We start from the raw sequence: 13,158 nt of genomic DNA on the forward strand, positions 1-13,158 counted from the left end.
TAATTTTTTGTTGTTGTTGTTGTTCTTTTAATAGTTTCTTTAGGTTTAAGTTGTTTATTTGAGATTATTTTGGCTTCCTTAGGTAGGCCTGTATTGCTGTAAACTTCCCTCTTACAATCACTCTTGCTGCATCTCAAAGCTTTTGAACCATTGTGTATTTCCGTGTACTTTTTTATTTATTTCCAGGTTGGCCCATTCATTGTTCAGTAGCATGTTCTTTAACCTCCATGTAGTTTGTGTTCTTTCCAGAGTTTTTCTTGTGGTTGATTCTAATTTTATAGCACTGTGGTCAAAATAGATGTGTGGTATAATTTTATCTTTCTGAGTTTGTTGAGGCTTCTTTTATGGCCTATTATATAATCTGTTCTACAGAATGTTCCAAGTGTACTTGAAAAGAATGTGTATTCTGTATTTTTAGGATGTAATGTTCTGAATAAATCCATCTGATCCAGTGTGTTGCCCAAAGCCATTGTTTCCTTGTTGATTTTCTGTTCAAATGACCTGTCTGTTGATGTAAGCGGGTTTTAAAGTCCCTTACATTTATGGTGTTATTATCTCTTAGTTCCTTTATGTTTGCTATTAACTGTTTTGTATATTTGGGTGCTTCCATGTTGGAGGCATAAATATTTGCAACTGTTACATCTTGTTGGATTGTCCCCTTTATAGTTATATAGCATCCTTCTTTGTCTCTTCTTAAAGTCTTTGTTTTAAAGTCTCTTTGTCTGGGGCTCCTGGGTGGCTCAGTCAGTTGAACATCTGACCTTAATTTTGGCTTAGTTCATGATCCCAGGGTTGTGGGATTGAACCCTACATTGCACTCCATGCTAAGTGTGGAGCCTGCTAAAATTCTTTCCCTTCCTCTGCCCCTCTCTCCCACTCACATTCATTCATTCTCTCTCTGTCTCTGTCTCTCTCTCTCTCTGTCTCTCTCTCTCTCTCTCTCTGTCTCTCTCTGTCTCTCTGTCTCTCTCTCTCTCTCTCTCTCTCTCTCTCTCTCAAATAAAAATAAATAGGAGTGCCTGGGTGGCCCATTCGGTTAAGTGTCTGACTCTTGGTTTTGGCTCAGGTCATGATCTCACGGCTTCATACATTCAAGTCCTGTATCAGGCTTTGTGCTCCAGCTCGGAGCCTGCTTGGGATTTTCTCTCTCTTCCTCTCTCTTCCTCTCTCTCTCTGCCCCTCCCCTACTCGTGATGTCTCTGTCTCCCTCAAAATAAATAAGTAAACTTAAAACAAATGAAATTAAAATAAAAATATAGTCTATTTGGTCAGATATAAATATTGCTATTCTGGCTTTCTTTTGACCTCTGTTTGCATGATAAGTGTTTCTCCATCCCATCACTTTGAATCTGCAGGTGTATTTAGGTCTAAAATGAGTATCTTGTAAGCAGCATATAGACGGGTCTTGTTTTCTTAGCCATTCTGTTACTCTGTGTCTTTTGATTTACATTCCATTTATATTCAAAGTAATTATTGATTTATACGTGTTGCTATTTTATTACCTCTTTTGTGGTTGTTTCTGCAGATTTTCTCTGATCCTGTCTTGTCTTTCTCATGGTTTGCTTGTTTTCTTTAGTGATATATTTGCATTTTTCTTTATTCTTTGCATATATATTAGTACTTTTTGATTTGTGGTTATCATTAGGTTTGTTTATAACATATTCTGCATATAGCAGTCTGTGTTAACTCAGCGGTTAAGTTTGAACTCATTCTTCACTCTTCCTCACATTTGGATATGTTGTCCTATTTTACATCCTTTTATTTTGTGAGTTCCTCGACTGATATTTACAAAAATAGTCATTTTTACTGCTTTTGTGTTTCCTTCCTTCTTAGTGTCACTTTTGGTCTTCCTTTCCACTCAGAGGCCCTTTAATATTTCATGCAGGACTGATTTAGTGGTCATGAAGTTTTTCACTTTTTGTCCAGGAAACTCTTTATCTCCTCCTATTTTGAATGATAGTCTTGCTGGATAGAGTATTCTTGGCTCTAGATTTTTCCCACTCAACACTTTGTGTGTATGGTACCCCTCCCTTCTGGCTTGGAAAGTTTCTGCTGAAAAATCCGCTGGTAGGCTTATGGGGTTTCCATTGTGTGTAACCATCTTCTTTTGTATTGCTGCTTTTAAAATTTTTTCTTTTTGGTACATTTTGCGATTTTTATTGTAATATGTCTTGGTGTGGATCTGCTTTTGTTGATTTTGTTGGGGGTTGTTTGTGCCTCCTGGATCTAAATATCTATTCCTTTTCCAGATTAAGAAAGTCTCTAGCTATTATCTCTTCAAATAAAATTTCTACCTCTCTTTCTCTCTCTTCTTTGGAATTCTTCTAATGTGAATGTTTTTACTTTGATGGAGTCACTGAGTTCCCTAAGTCTGTTCTCGTTTTGCCTAATTCTTCTTTCTGTCTTTTGTTCATCTTGCTAACTTTCCATTACTCTGTCTTCTAGCTCATTAATTCATTCCTCTGATTCTTCCAGTCTGCTATTCATTGCATCAAGCATATATCCTATCTTGCTTATTGCACCTTTCATCTCTGATCGTTTCTTTTTTATTTCTCTGTTAAAGGTCTCACCATGTCTTCCACTCTTTTCTCAAGTCCAGTGAGTAACCTTATGATCATTGCTTTAAATAGTCCATCAGACATATTGCTTCTCTTTTGCTTAGCTCTCCAGCTATGGCCTTGTCCTCTTGTTTTATTTGGGACAGATTCCTCTGTCTTCTCATTTTGTCTAAGTTTCTGTGCCTGTTTCTCTGTGTTAGGAAATTTGCTATTATGTTTCCTGTTCTTGAAGGTAATGGTCTTGTGAAGAAGAGGTCTTGTAGTGAGTGCCCTGGTGTGTAGTGTCCACTGTGCTCCTGGTATGGCTCTTCCAGTATTATCTCCAGCGTTTGCTTCATATGTGCTCTGCTGTTTTTTCCTGGCCTTTTTATCCTTTAGGACAGTCATCTGCAGAGACTCTCTTTGCCTGTTGTGGGTAGTGTTTAGGCCCTGGTGTGAATGTAGCATGTTTTAACTAGATGTGAGACCTGTTGCCACCAGCACTGGAACTGAGGCTCTGCAAAACTCCCAGATCAGGAGACAGGATGTAGGCAGGGGTTTGGGCTGGTCTTCTGGCAAGGGCACCTGCCATGCTGGAACTGAGGTAAGTGTGACTAGGAAAGGCAGTTCTACCAGAGTACAGTGGGGTGTAGGAACAGGCCTTGGTGTAAGCAAATTAAGTAGGCAGTATTGTCATTGTGCTGGATCTCATAGGTGGTTCTATGCTTATACTGAGGGACTGGGGAGAGAAAAGGTGGTTGCCTGTCCCTTTTTTCCTGGAGTGTTCTCTTCATGAATGCTGCCTCTCTGGGACACACTCCAAGATGAGGGAATAACCTACCCACTGTGTGCCCCAGGTGCTCTTCAGATCACTGTTTACCCTCTGTATGTTTGAGGACTGTTTCCCCTGCCTTCTCTCTAAAAGCAGTCCCAATGCCTCACGGCTTTCCCCAAGGTCAAGCTCGCTGACCTTTAGAACTCCAGGCTTTAGCCTGGTTACAAGAACTCAAAAAATTCATCCCCTCTCATTTTCCAAGCCAATTGCTATGGGATTCATTTCTCCCAGGCACTCCCCTGTGTGTTAGTCTGTCACCCTTCTCTGCAACCATAGCTTCCTCACTACCACAGCAGCCACCATCCTTCTTTTCTCTCCCAAGCCATCTCTCTGCACTTCCTACTTCCTTCATTATGGCCTCTCCTCTGCCTTTAGTTGTGGAGTTTGTTCTGCCAATCTTAAGGTTGATTTCTGGAGTATTTAGGATTATAATTATCTAGCTGAATTTGTGGCTAGCATAGGGTCTTCCTACTGTGCTGCCATATTCCTTTCTCTGTCACACAGTAACATTTTTTTTTAAGTTCTTGTTAAAATTCCAGTTGGTTAACATACAGTGTAATATTAGTTTCAGGTGTACAATATAGTGACTCAAGACTTCCATATAATGGCCAGCACTCATCACAAGTGCTCTCCTTAATCCCCATCACCTGTTTAACCTAGTCCCCTACCTACCTTCTCTCTGGTAACTATCAGTTTGTTCTGTATAGTTAAGAGTCTGTTTCTTGGTGTCTCTTTTTTTTCTTCCCCTTTGCACATTTTTGTTTTTCAAATTCCACATATGAGTGAAATCACATGGTATTTGTCTATTTGTCTTTCTCTGACTTATTTCACTTAGCATAATACTCTCTAGCTCCATCCATGTAGTTGCAAATGGCAAGATTGCACTCTTTTTTATGGCTGAGTAATATTCCATTGTATACATACCCCACCTCTCCTTTACCCATTCATCTCTTGATGGACATTTGGGCTACTTGTAATTGGCTATTGTATATAATGCTGCTTTACGTGTCGCACAGTAAATTTTTGAATAAACGAATGTAGTTAAATAATTGTTTTCCCCTTTTTTTCAGTTTTTTCTTTGTCACAAAAGTGTTTTTGGAAAGTACAGTAGTCAGCTATGGACTTTTTGTGGGATTGTGTATTTAATGAATTGTTGCTATAAAATAGTGATTATTATTTGGGGGATTTTCTTTTCAGTGATTTCGATAGTTTTTTTTTTTTTTTTTTTTTTTTTGCTACAGGAGCAAGGTATTTTTGACTTCTGAAAGTAGAACCCTTTTCCATGTTCTTTTTTAATATGTTTATGTGTGCACATACCTCTCACTTCCAATTAGACTTTTTCTCTTCACTGTTTCTTAAATAGATTGCTTAAGGAGTAAGCTACAGGACAAAACTTTCTAGCTGTATTTTAATGTAATGTGAAATATAATTTTGGAATGGAATAAGCCTAGAATCTTTGTCTTCTCTAAAATTTAAAAAGTAGCAATCATTTCCTCTTTGGTCCTCCTCACATATTATGCAGAGTGAAATTGAAAGTGTCTTCTTAAAACTGGTTGAATGTAGCACTTTCTCTTGGTATAATGTGCCAGTTAAGGCCTATAAACAGTCATGTGAAATGCTGTATATAATTAAGGTTTTCTAATTTTTTTCAAAGGCAGGATCCACAGCACCACTGTTTATTGACCAGCCAGAAGAACCTGAGTCAAATGCAACAGATGGCATGGAATTATTTGAAGACAGTCAGCTAACCAGTCGCTCTAAAGCAATAGCATCAAAAACCAAAGAGATTGAACAGGTGAGAATTCAGTCTTCTTTAAGTATATAATCCTTTGTTCCTGTCATTTTGCACATGGTAATTATAGTAAATATTTATTGAATAAATATGTCATTTAGATTTTTTTCACTTGTGATTCTGAAATTAAAAAAATATCAAAATTGCTTAATTTGATTTCACAGTAATACTGATCAGTTTGGTCCCCTATTCTTGTTTACTTTTTTATTTTTTAAGTAAAAAGCAAACTTCTTTTTTAAGGAATATCAGTATTTGTGGTAGTATGAAGCAATTAAACTATTAAAATTAACAGGAATGGGCTGAAAGAAATGTTAAATATACCAGAATGTTAGCAGATGTTGTTTTAAGAATATTGGCATTACAGATGTTTATGTTTTTCATTACACTCTAAGCATTTTTCAAATAGTAAAGAAAAAGTAAAGGATAAGTATATAGATTTAATTTTAATGATACCATTCTGAAAAGTTAGAATCTTGTTTTTAATAGATTAAATAGATTGCTTAGGGAATTATAGGTCAGAACCTTCTAGCTATATCTTAATATAGTGTGAAATATAATTATGGATTGGAATAAGTTTAGAGGCTTTGTCTTACCTATTAAGATTTAAAACTATTTTCAGTCCTCTTCACATGTGCTCATTATACATAGCAAAATTTAAAATGTTTTCACATGGAAATATTACCTGCCTCATGGTGTATTATAACTTTAGAGGATTCAATGAAGTAAATAAAATTTGAAAGGGTTTTATAACATGTAACATGTTGTGTAAGTATTTTTTTCCCCAGTGTAATTAACATATAGTGCTATATTAGTTTTAGGTATATAATATAGTGATTTCACAATTCTCTACATTACTCAGTGTGTCCAAGTGTTTTTGATGTTACTCTCCAGTGCTTTGAGTAAATGTCATATTGTTATATAGTCTTCTGAAACCTATTGGGAATTAAGAATAAAGTTAAATCTTTTCTCAGGGTACTTTCCACTTTCACATCAGTTAAAATCTGTTTGCCTTGGTTGGATAGGAGAACATCTTAAGTAAATCCTGGTTGTGATTGTACAGCTCATATTGATGCTACCCCAATGGCAAAGGATAAAAATCTAATAAATACAGGATGTTTCATGTAAGCCAGTAGAGTTTTAAACTGGAGGTGGTCAGCATGCTTGGTGTCAGTGTCAGATGCTTGGAAGAATAGAAGGAAAATGGAGACTGAGAAAAATCGTGTTTAATTTGGTGATATGAAAGTGGTGCCTTACAAGATACCAGTTAATTGAGAGCATAAAAGGTTTGCTCATCAGATGTATCTCCAACATGTATATAAATATCATTATCCTATGTAGAATTACTGTCCTTTTGTCCTTTTACTCTTAGTTTTCTTTGTAGTTTTTGGGTTATTTTTTTACTACTTGACGTATGTTTTTATTTGTCTCCCTCCTAAATGGAAGCTTCATGAGAGTAGTGACTATCCCTTATCTCCATTACCTAATACAATGATTGGCATGTAGTGGGCTCAAAAGAAATATTTGTTCTCTGGATGGTGGATAGAGTCATAAACCTAGAAGTGACCCTTCCTTGAATAGCCCCTGAGTCACTTTAAGTCAGAGACTGCATCTTAACCTGATCACCTGATACGATGCCTAGGCCCAGCACTTTGTAATAACTGCTTGATAAGTGTTTATTGAATGAATGATTTATACTATTTTTCTTTTCCACCTAAACAGCAGTTATTCTTTTAATGTTTGTTTATTTATTTATTTATTTTAATATAATTTATTGTCAAATTGGCTAACATACAGTGTATAGAGCGTGCTCTTGGTTTTTGGGGTAGATTCCCATGGTTTATCGCTTACATACAACACCCAGTGCTCATCCCAACAAGTGCCCTCCTCAATGCCCATCACCCATTTTCCCCTCTCCCCCACGTCCCCATCCACCCCCAGTTTGTTCTCTGTATTTAAGTGTCTCTTATGGTTTGCCTCCCTCTCTGTCTGTTTGTAATTATTTTTACCCCTTCCCTTTTCCCATGGCCTTCTGTTAAGTTTCTCAAGTTCCACATATGAGTGGACACATATGATATCTGTCTTTCTCTGACTTATTTCACTCAGCATAATACCTTCCAGTTCCATCCACGTTGCTGCAAATGGCACGATTTCATTCTTATTGCCAAGTAGTATCCCATTGTGTACATAAACCACATCTTTATCCATTCATCAGCTGATGGACATTTTAGGCTCTTTCCATAATTTGGCTGTTGTTGATAGTGCTGCTATAAACATTGGGGTACGAGTGCCCTTATGAATCAGCACTCCTGTATCCTTTGGATAAATTCCTAGTAGTTAAACAGCAGTTATTTAAAGGAGAGTTTCTCTTAAAAATATAATTGGTAGAAGAATTTGAAGTAGCAGGGTAGGAGGATTTGGGGTTGTCATTTATTAATATTTCTCCTGTCTCTTATTATTCATAGTTGATTTATTTGATCTTGAAAAGATGAGCTACCAGTCAGATAAACAGCCTAGTTTAACAGTACACACTTAAAGAATATTGAGATTTTAATAGCAAAACAGATGACCTAAAAAATCTAAAAGAACATTACTGTATTCTGATATGACTAGAGAAGTAAAGATAGTTATTAGAAGTATTATAAAACAGAAAAATTAATAATGTTAAATATAAATAATTTTATATGTTAAACATAAATTATTGTACTTAATAATGTTACTAAACTCTGTTCTTAATAGAGCACTTTGGTTTACATATATTGGCAAGAAAATCAAACCTTAAAAACTCCAAAAATGTCAGAAAGCTAGTAAATAATCATATATAACTATTTTATAAATTTGTGTCTAAAAGTTATAGTGATTTTTAAAAATGAAAAAGTAGTTTTAAGGGGCACCTGGGTGGCTCAGTCGTTTAAGACCAGACTTCGACTCTGGTCGTGATCTCGCAGTTTGTGAGTTCGAGCCCCGCTTCGGGCTGTGTGCTGACAGCTCAGAGCCTAGAGCCTACTTTGTATTCTGTGTCTCCTCCTCTCTCTGCCCCTCCCATGCTCATGCTCTGTCTCTCTCTGTCTCTCAATAATAAATAAACGTTAAAAAAAATTTTTTTTTAAAGAAAAAGTAGTTTTAAGGGGATTTTTCCCCCTTGTTTTCTTCATTTTCAACTTCTGCACATTTTAGTTTTAGGGATTAAATGCCAAATGAATAGGAATAATGCAAAGCCTTGAGAAAGCCAGCTAGTAGTTACACAGCTGTCCAGTAGTTATTCTTTATATTTTTCCACATGCTTGAAATATTTCATGATTTTACAAAATAAATAATAATCCAAAAAAGCCCACATAGATGAGGACAACAATTCAGGCTTGGAATAATACAGAAATGTAAATATTGGTATAATGCCCAAGCTGCTTTTTCTGTCTGTTATATCAAGTGCAGTATGTTTAGATATCTTGTAAAGATAAATTACCACAAACACTTTTTTTAGCGTTTCTGTATTAGATTCTTCAGTGCTTCAACCCCAAGGAAATCATTAACTTGTGGCTATATTGCAATATAAAATAAACTTAATCTCTAGGCCAAAATTTGGTTTAATTCGAAGTGCCTACAAAGTGGCTATTTGATGTTTAAGGGCATATATATATATATGGAGGTAGATTGTATGTGAATTATTTCAGTGAGGGAGCATATTCATGTTCTTTGCCACATTATTGCTATCTCATCCTGGACATTTAAGAATTTTAATAGGGTTGGAAATGTTGGTGCTTTTTGATAAAGCTCCCCACATTAGTAGTCAAATATGCACAGAGAACCACAGTCTAAAATCCTTGAGCCAGAAGACATCAGGTTGCATCTCTGAATATTGTGTTGCTAGATAGAGATCATTTGAATCATCCCCCTTGTACTTCAGTATCCTTTAATGGAGATGATTCATTCTGTTGCCACAGCACATTTAGCCTCCTTATGTTTTAGATCCTATGGTATTTTTTTTTTTTCTTTTTACCCTCATTTCCCTAGATTTACCCATTCTTACCCAATTTGGGCCACTTTTACATTGACTTACCAGAGTATTTTTTGAGGTTCCTAGCTTCTTAGCTTAGAGAGATTTCAAAATTTCTCCTGTCATTATAAGCATTTCCTAGATAGACAACCTACAAAAGTATGGGTGATTCATAATCTGACTCAGGTATTTGTCATTAACCCCTTAACTGTCATATCTCACAAGTCCTCACATACCTATTACTGACTTATTTGATTTGAAATTAAGTGCATCCCACTACTTGCTATTTTATCAGTGAGGAATCTTTTAAAAAATTGGCACTTTGAACAAACCTCACAAATTGAAATCTGTATTATTACATAGCCCTTCTTCCCTCTGTTGTACCCCTGGGGATAAGGTAATATTTACTTTAACTGTTTGGAACCTTTTCATGTTGAAGATTTGTCCCTCATGATTTGTTAAAATTGTGCTTAGACATAGCCTATCCGTGAGATCAGATCCTCTGTTTTTTGGAGGTCTAGCAAAATAAATAATTATATTTAAAAATCTCTTTGTAATTCCCTAGTGGCAAGATCTGGATTAGAGTCTTCTATCTTCTTTTTTCAGATGGAATCAGATAATCTGAGTGGATCTATATAAATATGTGTGTATAACATATACATGTATGTAGTATATATAACATAATGTGTGTATATATAATATGCATATGCATGTTCTGCCTAGTAGATCATACAACTATGAATGTCACAGTGGCTAAAATCCTCCTACAGACAGACATAAGTAGCAGAAAAGCAGTTTACTAATTAAACAACTACTAAAGGTAGTGAGTAACTGCTGTTTATTAGGACTTTTTGCTATGCAAACTAGCAGTCTTGAAGAAAGAACTTTCCATCTCTTAACCCTCAAACACAGTACTTATATTGTGACTCTCTACCTTTGTTGTACATCTGGGGGGCTCCTTAAAAGTAGAGCTTCTTGGATTTCTACCATAAATATTTTGGTAATTAGGTTATCAGAGTTTCTCAAGCTTTAACATGCACAGAAATCATTTGGGGATCTTGTTAAAGCACATTTTCTGACTGTGAATCTGGGATCAGGCTTGAGATTGGAATTTCTAACGTGCTGCTTGGTGATGCTGATTGTTCTAGTCTGTGGACCATATTTGGAGTAACAAGGAATTAGAAGGAGGTGATTATTTTTTCTTAAGTTCTTCTATAGTTTTCTAATGTGCTAAAAGGTTGAGAACCATAACCACCTTAATTTTATATAAACTAAAGTTTTATCTTATGTATTTTTTAATTGAGGTATAATTAACATGCAATAAAATGCATAGATCCTAAATATTCGGTTGGATGAATTTTGACAGTTAAAACAGTGTAAATATCACCTGTGACAAATATTTATGAAAGTTTTTCTTTTTCAGAACAGTTGATACACTGATAGTAATAAGGATTTAGTTAGGAACTAAAAGCTCAAAATCATGTAATTTGATTTGATTTATGGTAAATACCCCTCAGCCCATCAAGGCTATACTTCAAGTAGTAACATATACAAGCATAAATTTCAAAGAATACAAGAGATTATGCAGTGAGAAAGAAGTTTCTTTCTTCATAATTCTTAGCTACCCAGTTTCTTTCCCCAGCATATAGATGACACTATGTAACATACATAGGTATGTGTATACGCAGTTTATATGTAGTATTTGTGTGTGCATACCATGTATGTACACATACTGTGTATGTATATACACACATATATCTGGATCATAGTTGATCCTGATGAGTAGAAATAAAAATTTGTACTTGTGTCCATATTATTCCTTTAAGTACAAGTGGTAGTTTACCATGCACCCTGTTTAGTATATCCATTCTGTATCAGTGTTTATAACTAGTCCCCTATTACTAGATATTTATAATCACTTGTGAACCATGTTTTAAAGTACAGTTCCTCTGATTTCTCTACCTTTTTTTTTTTTTTTTTTTTTTTTTAAATTTTTTTTTTTTTATTTTTTTTTTATTTTTGGGACAGAGAGAGACAGAGCATGAACGGGGGAGGGGCAGAGAGAGAGGGAGACACAGAATCAGAAACAGGCTCCAGGCTCTGAGCCATCAGCCCAGAGCCTGACGCGGGGCTCGAACTCACAGACCGCGAGATCGTGACCTGGCTGAAGTCGGACGCTTAACCGACTGCGCCACCCAGGCGCCCCTTCTCTACCTTTTTTAAAGTGTGTATGTAGGGGCGCCTAGGTGGCTTGGTCGGTTAAGCGTCCGACTTCGGCTCAGGTCATGATCTTACAGTCTGTGAGTTCGAGCCCCGCGTTGGGCTCTGTGCTGACAGCTCAGAGCCTGGAGCCTGTTTCAGATTCTGTGTCTCCTTCTCTCTGTGACCCTCCCCCATTCATGCTCTGTCTCTCTCTGTCTCAAAAATAAATAAACGTTTAAAAAAAAAATAAAGTGTCTATGTATTTTTAAAATATACAAGTATTACATTTAAAATGAGCAGTTTTGGAGAGGAGTTAGTTTAGTGATGGGTATCAAATGCTTAGGTTTGTGTCTTGTGAAGTGCTGTGTAGGTTTTAATGTCTGCATAAGAGATCACCACAGTGTCTGTTAATAAATTCCTGAGTCCCTGTGTTATGAAATCTGTATGTTTCAAAACACTTCTCATGATTCTCACAGCAGGCCAAGAATGACTGGAATACATGAGATTACAGAGAGCTTCATTTCTTGCTTATACCAATCATTGTCAACCTGTCTTAAAAATCTTATTAGTAGAGGGACGCCTGGGTGGTTCAGTCGATTAAGTGTCCAACTTCAACTCAGGTCATGATCTCACGGTTCGTGAGTTCGATCCCCACATTGGGCTCTGTGCTGACAGCTCAGAGCCTGGAGCCTGCTTTGGATTCTGTGTCTCCCTCTCTCTTTGTTCGTCCCCTGCTCGCTTGTGCGCGCGCGTGCGCTCTCTCTCTCTCTCTCTCTCTCTCTTTCTGTCTCAAAAATAAAGATTAAACAAATTACAAAAAAAAATGTATTAGTAGAGCTTGCTTGGGATTCTCTTTCCCTCTCTGCTCCTCCCACTCATGTGCTTTCTCTCTCAAAATAAATAAGTAAACTTAAAAAATTATTTGTAGATGCAATTTATAGAATCTAAACCAATATAGTTGTAGTGATGTGCTTAAAAGTATTCTTTAAATGCATCATTTATGGTATTTCTTAAATCACAGAAAATTATAATTTGTAGGGGGAAAAGTCTATTTCTTCTTTTGTCTTATTTGGTGAATAATAACTAAAAAAATTTTTTAAGTGCCATGAAGGCAAATTCATTTTTAAAACCTCTTTGTTTCGGAAACCTATCTATCCTAACACTATCCTGATGTTGTTTTATGAAAATGCTGATATTTCTACCTTGGAATAAGTATCTCTGTTGAAAGATGGGTAGATTATATATCTGATAATTTATAGTTTAATTGTAGATGTCATTTCCTTACTCCATTTAGTTAAAAAAGATCAAACTAATTCAGAAATCATTTTGTTTCCCCTCTAGGTCATTAGGCTTATAGGTTAATAAGGTTTTACTGTAAGTCTAGATCAATCTACCTAATACATAATTTTTACTTTAATTTGAATTCTATGTGTTAACCTTTTTTTGTGACCGTATGGACTGCTTACTACTAGCTTTTCTTCACTTTTTCCTCAAAATAAAGAAGTTATACTAGATAACCTTAGGTCCCTTCTTAATCTAAATCATTAAAAACTCAAAGTTAAGTATTACTGCTTCTGTATTCACTGTTATGTGTAGCTAATTTCAGATTAAGTATAAAATTTTTAGGTATTTTGGGGTTTTTTTTAGCCTCTTATATTAAAATGTTTTGTTTTTTTTTTAACCCAGATACACCATTGCTATGCATCAGTTAGTAATTACTGTTTATTGAGCTAATGAATTGTGCAGAAAATGTTTTCTTCAGTAAATAAGATGTCACATTTAATCAGTGTTCAATCTGTGG

At 35.7% G+C, this 13,158-nt stretch overlaps 1 protein-coding gene across 8 annotated transcripts in view; it reads left to right on the forward strand.

Annotated features, from left to right (window-relative positions):
* Nucleotides 1-13,158, forward strand: part of PPHLN1 (periphilin 1) — a 142,417-nt gene that overhangs the window by 89,672 nt on the left and 39,587 nt on the right. For all 8 annotated transcript variants that reach the window (XM_006933619.4, XM_006933622.4, XM_011283878.3 and 5 more), the window contains one exon: nt 5,027-5,167. In XM_006933619.4, the coding sequence (XP_006933681.1) occupies nt 5,027-5,167 (141 nt within the window). The remainder of the gene's footprint in view (nt 1-5,026; nt 5,168-13,158) is intronic.

The sequence above is a fragment of the Felis catus genome, chromosome B4 (assembly GCF_018350175.1).
Source record: "Felis catus isolate Fca126 chromosome B4, F.catus_Fca126_mat1.0, whole genome shotgun sequence".
NCBI classification, from domain to species: Eukaryota; Metazoa; Chordata; class Mammalia; order Carnivora; family Felidae; genus Felis; species Felis catus.